This window comes from Grammomys surdaster, unplaced genomic scaffold (assembly GCF_004785775.1).
Source record: "Grammomys surdaster isolate TR1022 unplaced genomic scaffold, NIH_TR_1.0 543, whole genome shotgun sequence".
Taxonomy (NCBI): Eukaryota; Metazoa; Chordata; class Mammalia; order Rodentia; family Muridae; genus Grammomys; species Grammomys surdaster.
In genome coordinates, this window is record NW_021604962.1 from 1,282,121 (window position 1) to 1,302,531 (window position 20,411).

The 20,411-nt window shown below is 39.3% G+C and overlaps 1 protein-coding gene and 1 pseudogene across 1 annotated transcript in view; one reads left to right on the top strand and one right to left on the bottom strand.

Moving 5' to 3' along the window:
• Cfap69 (cilia and flagella associated protein 69) overlaps positions 1–20,411 on the bottom strand; it is a 68,104-nt gene that overhangs the window by 8,501 nt on the left and 39,192 nt on the right. The window contains exons 14-16 of the mRNA XM_028781766.1: positions 11,312–11,430; positions 9,101–9,219; positions 7,204–7,285 (exon numbers count right to left, since the gene is read on the bottom strand). Of these exons, the coding sequence (XP_028637599.1) occupies positions 7,204–7,285; positions 9,101–9,219; positions 11,312–11,430 (320 nt within the window). The remainder of the gene's footprint in view (positions 1–7,203; positions 7,286–9,100; positions 9,220–11,311; positions 11,431–20,411) is intronic.
• LOC114633152 lies at positions 12,414–14,026 on the top strand (annotated as a pseudogene).

The window sequence follows — 20,411 nt, forward strand, 5'->3', positions numbered from 1 at the left end:
AGACTGCAACAATGTCCAGTAAGTCATTCATGAGCATGAATTAATACTAAAACAATAAGGAGGCTGAATATAATTCTTAAGTAATGATAAACATACTTCAAAATAAATCTGTATTCATTTGGTGGAAATGGAAGGGAAAGTTCTCAAAAAATAAGAGAATATACATATTTATTTAAAATGGAGGTTTTATTTATTTATTTAAAATGGAGGTTCCTGTGAGTACAGGATCTTTTCCATTTACACTCTTTTTTTTTTTTATTGGATGATTTATTTACATTTCCTATGTTGTCCCCTTACCCCATCCCCCACCACCCCCTCGGAACCCCCAATCCCCTCGCCCCTCCTCCTTCTTCTCTGTGGATGTAACCTCTATCTACACCCCCCCACTCCCACCTCCCCACCCTCAAAATTCCCACCCCCTGGGGCATCCAGCCTTCATGAGGTCAAGGTTCTCTTCTTCCACCTATGCCCAGCAGGGCCCTCCACTTTTACATATTCAGCTGAAGCCCTGGATCCCCCCCTAAGTGCTCCCAGGCTGGTGGTTTAGACCCTGGGAGCTGTGGTTGGTTGGTATTGTTGCTCTCCTCATGGTGCCACAAACCCTTTCAGCTCCTTCAGTCTTCACTCTAACTCCTCTATTGAGAACCCCATGATCAGTTCAATGGCTAGTTGTGAGCATCTGCCTCTGAATATGTCTGACTCTTGAAGGCCTCTGAGGAGATATCCATATCAGGCTCTTATCAGCATGCACTTCCTGTCTTCCACATCAGCATCTACCTTTGGTGATTGCACATGGGATAGATACTCAGGTGGGGTGGTCTTGAGACGGCCCCTCCTTCAGTTTCTGTCCCTCACTTTGTCTCCATATTTGCTCCCTTGAGTATTTTGTTGCTCCTTCTAAGAAGGACCGAATCACCCTCACTTGGTCTTCCTTCTTTATGGGCTTCATGTGGCCTGTGAGTTGCATCTTGGGCATTTCAAGGTTCTAGGCTAATATCCAATAATCAGTGAGTGAATACCATGTGTGTTCTTTTGTGATTGGCTTACCTCACTCAGGATGATAATTTCTAGTTCCATCCATTTACCTAGGAACCTCTCGAATTCATTGTTTTTAATAGCTGAGTAATACTCCATTGTGTAAATATACCACATTTTTTGAATCCATTCCTCAGTTGAAGGACATCTGGGTTCTTTCCAGCTCCTGGCTATTATAAATAAGGCTGCTATGAACATAGTTGAGCATATGTCCTTGTTATATGTTCGAGCATCTTCTGGGTATATGCCTAGGAGTGGTATAGCTGGATCCTCGGGTAATGCTATGTCCAATTTTCTGAGGAACCACCAGACTGATTTCCAAAGTGGTTGCACCATCTTGCAGTCCCACCAACAATGGAGGAGTGTTCCTCTTTCTCCACACCCTCGCCAGCATCTACTATCACCTGAGTTTTTAATCTTAGCCATTCTGACTGGTGTGAGATGGAATCTCAGGGTTGTTTTGATTTGCATTTCCCTGACGACTAAGGATGCCGAGCATTTCTTTAGGTGCTTCTCTGCCATTCGAGTTTCTTCTGTTGAAAATTCTTTGTTAAGCTCTATACCCCATTTTTTAATAGGGTAATTTGGTTGTCTGGAGTCTAATTTCTTGAGTTCTTTGTATATATTGGATATTAGCCCTCTATCAGATGAAGGATTGGTAAAGATCTTTTCCCAATTTGTTGGTTGTCGTTTTGTCCTATTGACAGTGTCCTTTGCCTTACAGAAACTTTGCAATTTTATGAAGTCCCATTTGTCAATTCTCGATCTTAGAGCATATGCCATTGGAGTTCTGTTCAGGAACTTTTCCCCTGTGCCCAAGTATTCGAGGCTTTTCCCCACCTTCTCTTCTATTAGTTTCAGTGTATCTGGTTTTATGTGGAGGTCCTTTATCCACATAGACTTGAGCTTTGTACAAGGGGATAAGAATGGATCAATTTTCATTCTTCTACATGTTGTCTTCCAGTTGAACCAGCACCATTTGTTGAAAATGCTGTCCTTTTTCCACTGGACAGTTTTAGCTCCTTTGTCAAAGATCAAGTGACCATAGGAGTGTGGGTTCATTTCTGGCTCTTCAATTCTATTCCATTGATCTTCCTGCCTGTCTCTGTACCAATACCAGGTAGTTTTTATCACTATTGCTCTGTAGTACAGCTTGAGGTCAGGGATGGTAATTCCTCCAGAAGTTCTTTTATTGTTGAGAATAGTTTTCGCTATCCTGGGATTTTTGTTATTCCATATGAATTTGAGAATTTCCTTTTCTAACTCTGTGAAGAATTGAGTTGGGATTTTAATGGGGATTGCATTGAATCTGTAGATTGCTTTTGGCAAGATGGCCATTTTTATTATATTAATCCTGCCAATCCATGAGCATGGGAGATCTTTCCATCTTCTGAGATCTTCTTCAATTTCTTTCTTCAGAGCCATTTACACTCTTTATTAAGGCTTGAAAAGACTATTATCAGGTACGCTCTTTGTTAGCAAGAGAATGACTGATATGACTGTCAGTCAAATATGAAAAATGATGTGTAAATTTATCCTTTATCAGCAACTGTGTAGGACTTTTTAAGAATTCAAGAAAATTTCTCTTATCACCAAGCATACACAAAACCAAAATACAAAAATTAAGATGTAAAAAATCCCATCGAATTCTAACTTTGAAGCTTTAGGTTTGTACATTTAACTAGGCCCTGTGGAAGTCAGTAAACTCAAAAAGCTCCAGTTGGGACCAGGGTGCCTTATATAAGGGAGGAGGCTTACACAATACAGGTGATACGAAAGAGACGGGGCTGTGGGAGGTGTAAAGGATATAGACAGGATGAAGGGCAGAGAGGATGGCTAACCAAAACGAAGAATGTATGAAAAAGGCATATGAAATCCTGCGACTTTGTAAGCCAATCAAAACCATGTTAAGAGGCTGGACAGAATGCTCAGAGGTTAAGAACAAATTGTTCTTGCAGAGGATCCAGATTTGATTCCCAGCATCCATGTGGTAACTTCCAGCCATCCAAAGCTCCCGTTCCAAGGGTTCCAATGGCCACTTCAGAGCTTTGCGGGTACTGGGCATGCACACAGCACACACATACTTCCGGGAAAACTCATAAGCATAAAATAAATCTACAAAAACATTAGAATTATGTTTTTCAAAAAGTTAGGATGAAGATAGCTGAATGGCTGGATAACACTGACCCTAAAAGCCATTGTGTATTAAAAGTCCAAGTGCCAGGTGTGAACTCCTCATGAGTTGTTGGCTAGTGACACCTCAGAGATCCTCAAATCAATATTGACTCCTGGAGTTCTTTTTGCTTGCTCAGCAGAACCAGATGATAAGATCCTATTGCTTAAGAAACAATATACCTGGGTTGCAAGATGTAGAGAAATCAAGCTAGAACTGAGATGGAACCTTCCACATTGCTGGCTAACTTTTATAGTTACTTTTATCAGAAGCTGCTATGCAGGATGCTGGGGAGAAAAAAAAATCAGTAGTTTTACCCAGCTATAAACCCTACAAACTACAATGCCACCTGCCGGGCAAGATCTAAAAATCAGGGCAACAGTGGGACAACTTTTATGGGTTAACCAACCACGGTCACATTGAATTTGAGGCACTCTCCACAGATGGTACCTGCATGACACTGTGAACCTGGTTAACAATCCACAGTTGAGAACATCATAGGTCCTAGAAGTTACTTTTCACTATGGTTTAGCTAAAGTGCCATGATGTCAACCTAAATTCTAAACATCGATCTTTATATCCATAGGTAAATGGTATTCACTCTTGAATCAAGAATCTTCTGTTTGTAATCAATAGTGCTGAATGCAGATATTCGTAGCTGCTCAAAATCCTAAGAATAAACGATGGCTATATGCTCATCTCTAGACTAGTTATTTATATCACTCCTTCTATGGCTCAGGGAACATCAGGGAAAAGAAAGCAGAGATTATAAGAGGTGGAACACGGGTAGAAGGCCTTCAACATACTATCTTCAGAACATGACACAGCCATTGTAAACTGCTTGACTTCACAGTAGCTATGTTTGTCTTCGGTGGACCTGTACAAAACTGAGCTTGTCAACAATCATAGACCAGAGATGTACCTGTCGGACCCTACCCTTCCATGATAAACTATCGGTTACTTATGACTTCTGGGAAGGTGTCTTAGTTAGGGTTTTATTGCTATGAAGCAACACTATGACCAAGGCAACAACTCTTATAAGGACAACAATTAATTGAGGCTGGCTTACAGTTTCAGAGGATCAGTCCATTATCACCATTTTGGAAAGCATGGCAGTGTGCAGACAGACATAGTGGTAGAGGAGCCAAGAGTCATACATCTTGGTCCACAGGCACCTGCTCACACTGGCCAGACTTGAGCATATCTGACCCCAAAGCCCACCTCCACAGTAACACACTTTCTCTTCAAGGCCATATTTACTCCAACAAGACCACACCTCCTAATAGTGCTACTCCTGTGAACCAAGCATTCAAACACATGAGTCTATGGGGGCCAAACCTATTCAAACAATCTCAGAGGGTAAGTCATTATTGTATATCCACTCTTGATTGCTAGGCATCAATGGATAGTTCTAAACCTATGGCAGTATAGATAGCCCTGGTTAAAACCAAACTAAAGGACACAAATGTGGGAAAGAGATTGGGAGGAAGGAGTGAAGGATGACATGATGGAATGGAGGTAAGAGAGGGTGAGGGATGAGAGTAAAGAGGTTTCATTATATCCATGCATAAAATTGTCAAAGAACAAGCTAAATAATAAAAATCCCTACAACAATGGGTTCCACATAATGAGTTTTCTATGTATTCTTTGTTGATAACTCCTCTGGTACAGAAAACATATAACCTTTCGTTTGAATTGCAAATGTAGTCACTTGATGTGATGGCTATTCTTGGCTGTTAACTTGATTACTTCTGGAATTAACTAAAATCCAAATGACAGGATGAACAGTGAGGGATTTTTTTCTTAATTAAATATTTGATGTGGGAAGATCCACTTCTGATCTGGTTCTTTGATGTGGGAACCTTTAATCCAGATGATTTGAGGTAAAAAAAATCCATTTTTAATCTGGGCCACATCTTCTGCTAGAAGCTTATATAAATGACATGAAAGAAGGAAGCTTGCTCTTTTTGCCTGCTTGCTCCAGCTAGCAAGTCCATTCCTTCACTAGCATTAAAGCCTACATCTTCAGGATTCTGGTGGATACTGAAGACCAGCTGATACATCAAGGCTCATGGACTGAACAACTGCTGGATTCTTGGACCTTCCACATGTAGGCAGCCATTGACAGACTAGTGGACCAGCCTGTAGGCCATTCTAACAAATTCTTTATATCTATATTTTCATATTTATGTCTATATATGGACATATCTATGTATGGATCTTGATATATAGATGCATTTTAAAAGTTGTTTCTATAGAGCAGTGGTTCTCAATGTGTGGGTCATGACCCCTTGTAGGGGCATTGAATGACTCTTTCACATGGGCCACCTACGTCCACCAGAAAACACAGATATTTTCATTATGATTTATAACAATAGCAAAATTACAGTTATGAAGTGGCAATGAAAATCTTTTTATGTTTGGTGGTCACCATAACATGAGGAACTATATTAAAGAGTCATAGCATTAGGAAAGTCGAGAAGCACTGCTCTAGCAAACCATGACTGATACAAATATCCTTTATAAGAAACGGAGCCAGGTGAGGTGGTGCACACTTTTAATCCCCATACTCAGGATGCAGAGGCAGGTAGATCTCTGTGAGTTCAAGGCCAGCCTGATCTTCTACAAAGTGAGGTCCAGGACTGCTAGGGCTACACAGAGAAATCCTGTCTGGGGGTGGTGTTGGTGGGGGAAGACTGCAATACACAGTAAATACTCCATGATATTTAACCTTTTAGCAGAGCTGTTTTGAAACAGAACCTAAAACCAAATGAGTGGTTTCTGTTGTTGTTTACTTTACTTTCAGGAGAAATGTTAATGGTTGAAATTGATGCAACAACATTTTTAACATTTACTGACTAAATCCACACTCTGCACAACATAATGACCTAATCATAGCAAACACATTGCAACAATGTATATAGGCATCACAAGTCAATGAATGTATGTATATTCACACATATATAGCATATTCATGGACATATTCACTGAATGCTCAGACACACACTGTATGTCACTCATTTAGCCTCCTTACACCAGGATGAGACAGATGCTGTTGTTATGTGGTTTTATAGATGAAAACATTATGACTATAATAATGTACAAATTCTCTTGCCAGGACATGATAAGACACTGGTAATTTTGGTATGTTTATCAAATCGAAGTAGATTTTTGTTAATAAAATAAAAAGTGTGGAAGTTATATTGACATGGCTATGACTCTGCATGAGACTTGCAAGTTTCACTGAAAATAAATCATGACTTCCTTCTGTTATAATACTGACTACAGTCCTAATTCAGATCAATGGAACTGACGTCTGTTCTCCACAGCTGCAGGGTGGTGGCTCCTAGCTCACGCCTGGCATGCCATATGTCCTCATACACCTTTGGACTGCAGATACTTCTTTCAAGAGTCACCCTTTCCTAATGTCATCCATAACTTTAATGTTGGGGAAAAGCTGAAAACTTTTGAGTGGTTGATAGAGATTTGATAGAGGACACAGTGTAGCTTGTCATAAACTATTTCTTGGCAGGTAGATAGAGTAGAAGAAAAAACATCAGCTTCCCTGTGTTTGGGAATATTGACCTATGTAAACTGACTCCTTAACTGGAGGAATGTTCAGAACCCTTAATATGCTAGTGTTTGGGGAATCTTTGGGAGGGATTTTACTTAAAACACTATATCTGGCTGGGCATGGTGCACACCTTTAATTTCATCACTCAGAAGGTAGAGGTAGGAAGATCTCTGTGAGTTCCAGGCCAGTTGATTTACATAGTGAGTTTCAGGATAGCCAGGACCACATAGAAAGACCATGTCTCAAAACAAAGCAGAACAACCCAAACCCCAAACAGATAAACAAACACAACCTATCACTATTTCTGAACATGATTTGAGGCATGTTTAGTCATGACACCCTGTTTTTTGGCACTTGGTTTGGAAAAGGTTAGCATGGACACATTTATCTTTTGTGTTAGCATGGTGTGGATATTACTTACTGCCAGTATATCCAAGAGGAGAAAAATCCCTTCCTTTTCAAGAAAATAATCCTCAGAAGCATAACACCCCAAAATGCAGCACCTTCAATAAAAGAAAGCCAGTCATTCAACAAACATCTGTTGTTAGGGTTAACTTGTAGACCCTCCTTCCTATCCCAGCATGGTTAGGTAATGCTCTTACTTAACTTGTAGACCCTCCCTCCTATCCCAGCATGGTTAGGTAATGCTCTTACTTTATTTCTCTAAACCAACTAGTTAATTTGCTGCTACTCTAAAAATAGAAACAGTGAAGCTTTATAAATGCGGTTCAATTGTATTTTTCTTCAACATTTTATTTTGTGTTTGCATGCACACACACACACCCTTGAGGAGACTAAGGTTGGTGTCAGGTGCCTTGCAAGTGGAGTTACAGGAATTTCTCATGGATGATTCTTGAAAACCTCTAGTTGCTGTAATAACTGTTTCTTCAAGTTTATCTGCTTACCGTCTCTTTCATGGTTTGGTGTAGCTGAATTATCTGATGAATCTTGATTACAATCATCCTTGCATTTGACACTTGCTACAGTGCCTACTATTCAAGTCCATGTGGACTGCATGGAGTGAGGGACTGGAACTACTTCCAGGGCTACTGTTTTTTTTACTGTTTTTCTCAGTAGTTTCCTTATTAAGCTGACAAAGCTACTGGCAATAGGAATGATGATGATGATAGTCATTAGTAACAGTTATCTGTTTCTTCCAAGCCTTAAAGCCTGCTAAGGTTAGCTTCCTCTGTTCTTTGGTTAAAATGGCTTCCTTTTTAAAACAAGAGACCAGTTGGCTTGGGCAAATCTGTAGGGGATTATGTTGATTACACTATCTTTGGTGAGAAGACCCATCCACTGTGGGTGGCACCATTCCGTGGGCTATCAACTTCACCCTATCCTTATCTAAGAGTAGAGAAAAGAAGGTGAGCACAAGCATTTTCTCTCTGTGTCTCTCTGTGTCTCTGTCTGTCTGTCTGTCTGTCTCTCTGTCTGTCTGTCTGTCTCTGCCTCTCTCCTCTCTTTTCTCTTCTCTTCTCTTCTCTTCTCTTCTCTTCTCTTCTCTTCTCTTCTCTCCTCCTCCTCCTCCTCCTCTTCTTCTCTCTCTCTCTCTCTCTCTCTCTCTCTCTCTCTCTCTCTCTCTCTCTGTTCTTAACTGTGGATATAAGGTGATTAGCTGCTTCAAACTCCTGACAGCTTGACCTCTCCAATGGTGGATTGGAACCTGGAATTATGAGCGAAAATAAACCCCGTCTTCTCTAAGTTCCTTTTGTCAGGTCATTCTGTCATTGAAATTAGAAAAGAAGCCAAGATAGAGATTTAGCTTGCTTTGTTTTTCCCAGCTTACAACTTTTTTCAACCTGTAAACTGAGCCAGTTCCTCCAAGAAATATTCTCTATATAGCATATATTAATTCTGTCTCTCTGGAGAACTCTGACAACATTTAATGCAGCTAAGTTATCAATGAAAGCTAAGAAAAAAAAGGAACAAGGAAAAACAATTATTATAACAAATGTCCAGCTATATTTAAAAGTCATAAACACCACATAAAATTACAGAAAAGTTAGATGGCTGTCACTGGAACAGAGCTGAGTGCCTAAAAGAGCCAAAGCAAAGTGTCACCCTGCATACATAACGGCAATGCTTCTGTTTTCCCAGGCGGCACCAAAGTGGAATGGAATTAATCACAACAAGCAATTAATTTTTTAAATAAGTGGCTTTTCTACTTGAGTGGTAGATGGGGTTGATCGCAAACTCACGTTCTGGTTGTCTAACAGAGAAGGCACTGCCTTATTCTTCTAGTGTAATTTTGAGGGAAGAATGCTAGCTGTAAACTTAATTTTCACAGGTGTTCACTTAGTCATAGTAATACTCACCAAATGCTGTCTAATGTACTGAAAAGAAGGACATTGTAGCCTAAGCCCCTCTGTAAATTCTTGGGATCTGTTCTCATTACATGAAGAACTATGTCAACTCCTTCAGTTCCAAACATTTCCTGTCAAAGAGAGTTGTTTAAATCATTTCTTGGAATAAACATATAATTGTTCTGGTCTCTATGTCATCCTACCCCTTAAAACTATTTTTTTTCTATCAGAAACACAATACTAGTATTGTTTGGTTGTTTCCAAAGTAGGTTTGCTAGATTCCAAACTAGGAATTTAAAACACCTGACAATCATACTCATGTGGCGCTAGAAGGATGGCCCAGTAATTTGTAGAATCCTTGCTGCTTTTCTATCGGGTATGAGTTCAACCGTCCAGAACCCACCTCTGTCAAGCTCACAATCATCCAGTTTCTTCTGACATCCGAGGCCACCAAGCACACATGTGGTGTGCTTGCAAAAGACTCATACACAGAAGGAAAGAAATCTAAAATGTAGTTTGTTTCTTAAAATTGTACTTTCATTCTTTCTTAGTTCTTTATGGTAAATTATAAACCAATCACTTAAAATCAGTGTGCTAGCTTAGTGCTCTTAGTAAATTTTTCTCTCTGTCTGAAAATGTAAACCATATAAAACTTGCCCATGACTTCTTCCACATTAGGGTGAATGCAGTCTAGGGTCATGTCAAATGAGTAGCAGGCATCAACATGTATCATGGGAGATGTCATATTCTCAGGAGGGAATAAGTAGATGAGTGAGACGTCAACCTTTAATGACTTATATAAACTTATCACCACTCAACCTTCTCCCCTTACCACTTCTTTTTCTCTCTTGTCATTCTGTTCTAGTTTCCATTTAGTTCATGATTACTATTCTAGATGAGAAGCCTCAGGACAGACGAGAATAGTACGTTATATGTCAAAGTTTGGGGCTAAAACTATTGCTTTTCCTATTGCCTCTCCTTAAAAATCTCTATTCATGGTATTAGGGAAACAGCTCAGCAATTGAGAGCACTCATTTTCTTTCAGAGGAACTGGATTCGATTACTAGCACCCACATGGCAGTTACAAACATCCATAGCTCTAGGAGATCCAACACCCTCTCCTGGCACTAGTGCCAGGCATGCATATAGTGCACAAATATACCTGTGAGAAAAACACTCATACATATAAAACATATGAATCTAAAGTTTCTAAAAGTCTATCTAAATTTTTAAATTTTTCATCTTTCCAATTCTATCTCTTATTGAAATTATTGTTTATGACACTCAATAGTTTACAATGGAGCTAATAACTATAAAAGAGAATTAAACCATTGTTTTAACATTCTAGTTTTACATATAAAACTCCAAGCAATATTTCTGACAATTCAGCCTACCGTGCATAGCTGCTTGGCTACTTTAAATCTTGTAATTCTAGTCCTAGGTTTTTAACTCAGAAATGAAAACATTACATTTTCCCAAAAGGCTGGATCACAAGTGTTCACTCAAACTTTTGTTTTAACAGTCCAAATACAAAAAGCCTAAATGCTTATCAATAATGTACAAGATAAACAGGGTTTGATAGGTCATAGATTACTAGTTACTGATTAAAAAAAAGAATGATTCATGCAACACAATGAATACATTCCAGAAACACATGCTCTTTTTTTTTCTAGATAACAAAAACACATATGGAAGACCAAATACTGTGTGATTTCACTCATATCAAAATTAGCAAAACTAATCTCTAGGTGCATGGCTATGGAACAGAGAAGTAAATGTGATATCTGTGCGAGATTGTACTTAGAGATGCATATTACATGGTCCAATTGGAGTACTGGTAAAATGTGTTGTGCACATTCAAAAAATCTATTGAAATTTAAATTCAATTCTTGCACATTACACAGTATGTATGTAACCATACTCTAAACGTATTAAAATTTACTTAGGTTTTAAATTTTGTTTATTTATTCAGTGTGTGTGTGTGTGTGTGTGTGTGTGTGTGTGAAGGTGTGTGTTATGATGCATGTTTGGAGGTCAAAGACAAGTTTCTTCTTCTGTCATGTGGATTTCAGAAATGGAACTCAGGTTGCTAGGCTTAGTCCAAGTGTGTTTAAATGCTGAGTCACCCCACCATCCTACATTAGACAGATTAGAAAAAAAGAAAAGAACATGTATGGGCACTGGAGACTGGGAGATCTAAGCGTTAGGTTCTACATTACATACCTTCCTTTGGATATAATTTTCACAAAGACCTGACAGAATAAGTAATGTGTCAGACTGGATTTCTAAGGCAATGGCCTCTTCCTTCTCGGCAGGTTTGCTCATCATAGTTTTAAAGATTTCTGGTAAGAGAAAAATTGAAGAATGTAATTATTAGATACATTTTTATTATTTACTATTATTATTAAGAAGATTCTTCACATTCTAGCCCACAACTCCAGCAGAATCCCTCTGCTCTATCAGGTGCCATGACCATATCCAGAACCACAGACATCCAACATTTCCTCAGAGCCTGCCTAGCATGTCAACAGCACCCCACCCCCATCACCATATCCCAGCCCACAGCTCCAACAGAAGCCCTCTTCTAGAGGACTCACCCAGAGGCCATCGTAGCTACGAGAATCTCAAACTCCCAACCCAGAGGTCACACAGTCTGCCCAGACCCCTGGAGCATAGGAATCTCCTGTTACCAGAACCATAGACTACTCACAACAGAAGACCAGAAAGGAAATGGAAAACAAGGGAGAAAATCCATCCAGCAAAGATAAACTTTGAAATTGGCCTATAAACCTATAATTAGCCCACACCTAGCAATAGAGGCCAGTTTGAGAACACAATTAATAACAGCCAGGGCAATATGGAACCAGAACCCAGCTATCCTACTACAATCCTGGAGATTCCAATATATCTGAAGCACAAGAAAATGACCTTAAAACTAATTTTATGAAGATAGTAAAGGCCCTTAAGGAGGAAATGAATAAATCCCCCAAAGAAATCCAGGAAGATATAGGCAAACAATAGGAAGAAAATGAATAAATCCTCTAAAGAAACCAAATCAAACCAAAAAGCAGGCAAAGAAAATGAATAAAACTATTTAAGACTTGAAAATGGAAATAGAAGCAATAAAGAAAACACAAACTGAGGGAATCCTAGAGACAGAAAATCTAGGTAAGTGATCAGGAACTATGGACACAAAAATCACCAACAGAACACAAGAGACAGAAGAGAGAACCTCAGGTGCGGAAGATAAGGAAAAAAATGATACATTGGTCAAAGAAAATGTTAAATTTTAAAAATTCCTAACATTCAGGAAATCTAGGACACCATGAGGAGACAATACCTAGGTACAACAGAATGGAAGGAAAAGAATCTTATTTCCAAGATCCAGTAAATATTTTTAATAAAATTATAGAAGAAAAAGTTCCAAGCTAATGGACCCAAAAAGCAGGCTGGTGTAGATATTTTAATAGCTAACAAAACAGATTTTCAACCAAAATTAATCAAAAGAGATGGAGAAGTACACTTCGTACTCATCAAAGGAAAACTCTGTGAAGAGGATGTCTCCATTCTGAACATGTGTGCCCCAGAAGCAAGGACGTCCACATTTGTAAAACAAAGTACAGCTTAAATCACACACCTAACTGAACGGGTTAATAGAGGAAGTGGAGATTTCAATACCCCACTCTCACCAGTGGGCAAGTCATCTAGACAAAACCTTAAACAGAGAAGTAATGGAGTTAACAGACAGTATGAACAAAATTGAACTAACAGATATCTACACAACATTTCGACCAAACACAAAATAATATACTTTCTTATCAGTACCTTATGGAGCATTCTCTAAAACTGACCAGATACTGGGTCACAAAGCAAGTCACAACTGATACAAGAAAACTGAAATAATCCCCTGTATCCTACCAGACCTCTGTTTCTTAAAACTGGATTTCAACAACAGAAATAATAGAAAGCCTACAAACTCATGGAAACTAAAGCACTCTCTACTGAATAACCGGTCAAGGCAGAAATAAGAAATTATAAGACTTCCTAGAATTCAATAAAAATGAAGCACAAGATACCAAAACTTATGGGACACAATGAAAGCATTGCTAAGAGGAAAGTTCACAGCACTAAGTGCCATCATAAAGAAATTAAGAGAGATCTCATACTAGCAACTTAACAGGACACCCCAAAACTCTATAACAAAAGAAGCAAACACTCCCAAGAAGAGTAGATGGCAAAAAATAGTCAAACTCAGGGATGAAATCAATATATTAGAAACAAAGGAAACAATACAAAGATTCAATGAAACAGAGTTGGTTCTTTGAAAAAAATCAACAGGAAAGACAAACCCTTATCCAAATTTAGTAAAAGACAGAGAGAATATACAAAATAACAAAGTCAGTAATGAAAATGGGGACATGTCTTCTGGTCCCAGGCTCTGCAGGAGCTGCGGGTTAGCATATAGACAGGGCCAAGTCCAAGAACCACACCACACACAATCAGTCCCACAAATGGCACAGAAATGGCATCAAGAAACCATGGTCACAAAGATATGAATCTCTTAAGGGGGTTGACCCCAAGTTCCTGAGGAACATGTGCTTCACCAAGAAGCACAACAAGAAAGGCCTGAAGAAGATCCAGGCCAACAATTCAAAGGCAGTGAGTGAGTGCATCAAGGCCATCAAGGCCCTTGTGAAGCCTCAGACCATCAAGCCCAAGATGCCAAAGGGCCCCAGCCGCAAACTCAGCTGCCTGGTTTTCATCGTTCACCTCAAGCTTGGGAAGCGAATTCGAAGCTACATGCCCAAGGATCGTAGGCTCTGCCAACCAAAGCCCAAGGTTCAAACCAAGGCAGAGGCCAACGCTCCAGCTAAGGCCCAGGCTTCAGCTCCAGCCCAGGCTCCCAAAGGTGCCCAGGCCCCTGTGAAGGCCCCATAGAAAAGGCTCCTGCAAATGAGAAAACAGATGGACTGTTGGGACACACCTACCTATCCACTATTTGCAGATGACCAGTGTCCTATGCTGTTTTTACAAATAAACTTGAGGCAAGATCAAAAAAATGCAGACACGTAACAGGATAATTTCCTGCTACGGCTACAGTGTATATGCCCTGGAGCTTGGTAATTGGGCAGTATGAAAGGTAGGCGGAGTGAGGAGTTGGGAGGAGAGAAGGAAAGAGGAAGGGGAGGAGAAAGAAAAGAGAAGGAGCAGCCATGGAGAACCACGGATGGGTTGAAAGCTGTCCTGGGTAGCAACTTCTATAAAAATGTTAGATATTGGGTAACAACTCTAATTGTGTGGGCATCTTGTTATTTGAGCATATTCAGATATATAAATCCTTTAGATAATCATTAAACTTTAAGAATCTTCTTTCTACCAGGTACTGCGAGGCTGGCAGGTACTAACAGGGGCTCAGCCAAACTTGGATTGGGGCAGTGTGGTGGATTGGCAGAGCCAGCCACCATGATGGTGTCTCGTGGGTGCCAGGGCTGGTGTTTCTAGGTAGCTGGAGCCCCGGGTCCAGAGCCAGAGCCGTGGAAAATGGCAGCTGCCCGGGAACAAGCTGGACTGGGCATCATATTCTAAATATCTCCCATTTCCCAGACATAATAACACATATCAAAGAAATCCAAAGAATCATTAGGTCATACTTGAAAGACCTGCATTCTACAAAATTGGAAAAATCTAAAAGAAATGGACAATTTCCTTGATAGATGCAAGTTGCCGAAGTTAAATCAAGATCAGATGAACAGTTTAAATGACACGTAGCCTCTATGAAAATAGAAGCAAGTCTCCCAACAGCACTCCCTACCCTTGTCTCCATATCCTTATCCACAACTCTAGCATTAGTCACCTTCTCTACTGGAAGCCTCACCAGTACTCTAAGACCAAGTCCACAGCCTACCCACACTCTTAGAGCCCTCTGAGTTTTCCTCAGTAGTACTCTCTCCCCCACATCTCCATATCTTGATCCACAACTCCAGCAGAAGATCTTGCTCTATCAAAGGCCCTGATACTCAAACCCCCTAAGGCTCATAAAGAAAGAGAATAACAGACCAATTTCCATCATGAACACTGGTATAAAAATACTCAATAAAATATGCACAAAACATTCATGATCAAAAAGATTCTTAATCAAGTAGGCTTCATCCCACAGATTCAGGAATAGTTCAACATATAAAAATTTATCAATTTAATCCACCATATAAGTAAAAGAGAAAAAACTTGGTAATCTCATTAGATGCTGAAAAGTCCCTTGAGAAAATCCAACATCCTTTCATTATAAACATAATAAAGGCAAAGCCAAATGACAACATCAAATTAAATAGAAAGAAACTCAAAGCAATTCCACTAAAATCAGGAACAAGAAAAGATACTCTCTTCATACTTGAAGTCCTAGCTAGAGTAAGAAGACAAAGGGGATACAAATTGGAAAGGAATGAGTCAAAGTATAGCTATTTGTAAATGATTTATGATTGTATGCATAAGTGACCTCAAAAATTCTACCATGGAACTCTCACAGGTGATAAACACCTTCAGTGAAGTAGCTGAATACAAGATTACCTCAAAATAAAAAAACTCAGTAGCCCTCCTATATACAAACAACAAATGGGCTGAGAAAGTAGTCAGGAAAACAGCACCCTTCATAACAGCTGTGAATACTATAAAATATCTTGGTGTAACTCTTAGTAAGCAAGTGGAAGGCTTATATGACAAAAACTTTGTCTTTGAAGGAAGAAATTGAAGAAGATATCAGAAGATGGAAAGATCTCCCATGCTCATGGATTGGTAGGATTAACACAGTAAAAATGGCCATCTTGCCAAAAGAAATGTACAGATTCAAAGTAATTCTCATCAAAATTCCAACACAATTCTTTACAGAACTTGAAAGAATAATACTTAACTTTATATGGAAAAACAAAAGCCCAGGATAGCTAAAACAATCCCATACAATAAAAGAACGTCTGGAGATATCACCATCCTGAATTTAAGTTCTACTTAAGAGCTGTAGGAATGAAAACCACATGATATTGGCATAAAAACAGACAGGTGGGTCAATGGAATCAAATGTAAGACACAGGGTTAAATCCACACACATATGGACTCCTGATTTTCAAAAAATAAGTCAGAATTATAGAATGGAAAAGTGAAAGCATCTTTAACAGATGGTGCTGGTCTAACTGGATTTTAGCATGTAGAAGAATGCAAATAGATCCATATGTATCACTCTGCACAAAATTCAAGTCCAAATAGATCAAAGACCTCATAAAACCAGGCACACTGAGACTGAATGAAGAGAAAGTGGGGAATAGCCTTGAATACACTGGCACAGGAAATAATTCCTTGTACAGAGCACCAACAGCACATGCACTAAGATCCACAATGAACAAATGGGATCTCATGAAACTGTTTCTGTAATAAGGAGGGCTCAAAAGGGGGATGTAGGAATCTCCCTGGGAAGGGAAAATAGAATAGATATTCTGGGTGGACTGCAGGTGTGTGGGGATGGAAACAAGAGGGATCAGGTCAGAGAGCATGCAGAGAGGGGGAGGGGAGAGGGAGAGACAACTGGAAATGAGAGCATCTCAGTGATGAGCTAGATACTTAGTGCAGTGGAGACTCCTAGGAATCTATGAGGGTGACCCTATAGCTATAACTAGCTATAACTATAGCTATAGTTACTAGCTATAACTTCTAGTAATGAGGATAAGATCCTGAATGGGACATCTCCTGTAACCTGGCAAGATTTCCAGTGGAGGGATTGGGACACCAACCCAGCCATAAAACTTTCAATCTACAATTTGTCCTGCCTACAAGATGTACTGCTGTATGGGTGGTACAGAAATCGTGGGAGTGGCCAACCAATGACTGATCCAGCTTGAAACCCATGCTAGTAGAGGGAGCCCAGTCCTGACACTGCCTGGAGGGTCAGGAACCAGAACCCAGACAGCTCAGAGACTCAAGATGGAACCAAACACCACTAGAAAAAAATTAATGAAATGTTTGACTGTAATTTGTCATAGCTCCTCCTTTCAGGTTAGCTGGTAACAAATGTGGAAGACCTTTCTAAGTGAGTGCTCTATCCCTGTTGTTGTTTTCTTCTTTTGTACCTTCTCTTCAAGTCTACACAAAGAGAACAACTTCTGCAACTTTAGGCAGCCAGATTCCAGGAGCTTTCAAAATCCTCCCTTTGCAAACAAGCGTAAAATTGACTCAACAGTCATTACCATAAGGTGACATTCACAATAAAGCTGTCTCAAAAATGGAACCTCCTTTAAGCTTTCAGAATTTAGGAAGTCTCTTTTAAACTGGTGAAGAGCACACTGTCATTAGCAGGAAGTTATGGAGCTGTTTCCAAAGAAGCCAACAGTCTATTAGCACAGCTGCCTATGGAACCATCCTTTTAGGAGGGAGAGTCGGGAATGAGAGCCCAAGGAACACAGCAGGACTTGCTAGAGAGTCGGTGCTGGATCCCCCTGGCTTAGGGGGATCTGTGTTCCTTTATTAGAGGTATCTACAGAAATCCTGTGACAGCTGACTACAATTCTCTTTTCAAGTTTACCTCATCTTGCTTCCCAATCTGGGATGAAAATTATGGGCCTTTGATCTGGAGCACACAGTATGTTAATAAAGAATAATTTTCTTCATTTTTTAAAGGTACCTCGAACTCTCTGCCTTTACTTTCTCTGCTCCATTCCTTCTATAACATAGCATTAGGGCCAGGGAGAGGGATCTGTGTGTAAAGATGCTGGGTTGGAAAAGCCTGGTAATGTGTGCTTGATCCTGGAAACATATGCAAGGTTATCACCTTAAGTAACTCCATTAAGATGCCCTATGACCTCCACATGTGCATTGTGGCATATCTGACCACACACACACACATGCACACGCACACGCACGCACACACACGTGCACGCACACACACACACCATGCATACATACATACACACACATATACACAAATTTAAATTATATTAAAATAAAATTGCTCACAGCATTGCACATACAGATATCTAAACAGAATCTCTAATCTCCCCTTATTGAGTATAGAATTCAAATTCTTATTTTCTACTCAAAATTTTTTTCCAGTTTGGTCACTAATTGCACAAAACTCTATTTCATCATGGTTGCCTTATGAAACTTGGGCTCTATTTATGCCTTCTGTGAATGCATTATCTTGCATATTTCAGTACTGTATCTCTGTTCACAGTACCTTTTTGCTTGAAAGAACAATTTTTTAAAAGATTTATTCATTTATTTTATGTGAGTACACTGTTGCTCTCTTCAGACAAACCAGAAGGGGGCACCAGATTTCATTACAGATAGTTGTGAGCCACCATGTGGTTGCTGTAGAAATGAACTCATGACCTCTGGAAGAGCTGTCAGCACTCTTAACCACTAAGCCATGTCTCCAGCTCTGAAACAACAATCTTTATTCCCTCTTCTTGAAACTATCATCCACTGAATCTCCAATTAAAACTGCTCAAACCTGAAAATAACTAAGCCTCTTTACCTTCCGTAACATTTACTCTCTACACCACTCATTAGATTCCTCGCTGATTTTCTTTTGCTCTTATGAGGGCAGGTTTCCCTAGCATTCTGATTGATACAGTTTTTAATCTCTCTGTATATGGAGAAAGCATATTTCATAGATATTGGATTTGCAATGCACTTTCTATATTCTTGATAGTGGAACTGCTATAAAGCCCTACTAGGTTAAAAAAGACAAAGGTCCTGCATCTAAGAATTGTGTAACAAAGATCAACTTTGAATGAAAGGAAGAATGTCCTGAGAGAACTCTTGCTGTTTGCAATGCTTCCCCCAACCATTCCCTCAGCTCAGGCAGGATTACTGATTCTCCCTGGATATACAAAGCTGCATCTCCAGCTAAAAGTAGATCCTGTGGACTGAATTTTGTGCAATGGAATGTACATAATTGTGATTAAAATGTACTTCATGAGTTATCTTAAGCCCACTTGGAACAAAGATAAATGTTTTTACATAACTTCACTTTCAATTTATTTGTTTTAAAACTGGGCATGGTAGTGCAGACCTCTGATTATACAATTCAGGAGGCAGAAGCAGGTAGATTGCTGTGAATGTGAGGACAGCCATTTCTACACAGTTGGGCCCTGTCTCAACATACGTGTTTGGGTTTTTTTCCCTCATGAATACTATAATTGGGGAGCACTGTCTCTCTTCTAAGTATGGATGAAAAATATTTTAAGATGTAGAGGGGTCTTTTTAAAAGAATATTGCAATTAGTTGGTGTCTAGCAGTGTTTTATTTAAATCGTCACTGCCCCACAGAGGCCTATGTGTTGGGAAGTGGTGTAAAGTTTAAGTGGTATGGCCTTCAACTGGAAGAGAGGGTGATGGGAACCTGGTCCTTTCCTGTTTCTCTTTTACTTCCAGGCCAGTATGACATAATGCTTTACCATAGGCTCCAAAACATTAAGCCAAATGACCATAGGTGGAGACTGTAAAACTGTCAGCCAGTTTCTCCCAGGTATTTATCATAGCAACAGAGAGCTAACATGGGCAGAGTAGAGATACTCTTGAGAAGCCAAAATCCAGGGAGGTCTAATTCTGTAAATAACTGGCTCTAACTGGTATAGTATTTGCATATGAAATTGTATGTATATTATTGTATACTTTGAATCATCTCTGGATTACTTGTAATTCCTAGTACAATGGAAATGCTATGCTAATATTTGTTATAAATCACTACTTACTGAGTAATGACAAGAAAAGTCTTCTGCTCAGACACTTCTATGGTTGGTTGACTATGTAGATGCAGAAAGCTTGGCTACAGAGGGCCAACCAACTACATGACATTTACATGAAGCAATGCCCGAGACAGCACTTTTCAGAACCAGGAATGGGAGGACTGGAGGACAAGTATTTTCAAATAATAAAGGGCAAAGCAGCTTAAACTGGAAGTTGAAATTCATGAATTTTTTAGGATTCATTTTAGAAAAGTAACTATTGGATACTTTTCTCTATGCACAGACGTGCTGGTTATTCTGAATGGATTGGAACCTTTATCTGCTTTGAAAACGGCTCTACACAGTTTGGCCAGAAATAGCAATCTTATTACCAGAAAAATAAGACCTAACAATAGATCACTTAAATTAAAAGGGTACTGCTTAATAAAGTATTCTCTAACTTAGGAAATAAACGTTTAAAGGATTAATGATTATAAAAGAGAATTGCTTGATATCAACAATATGAAATAAAACCCAGGAGAACAGTAAGGATATGCTCATTCATAAAATCAATTTGTAGAAAAATATTTCATATGAAGCTTTTAGAATTATAAG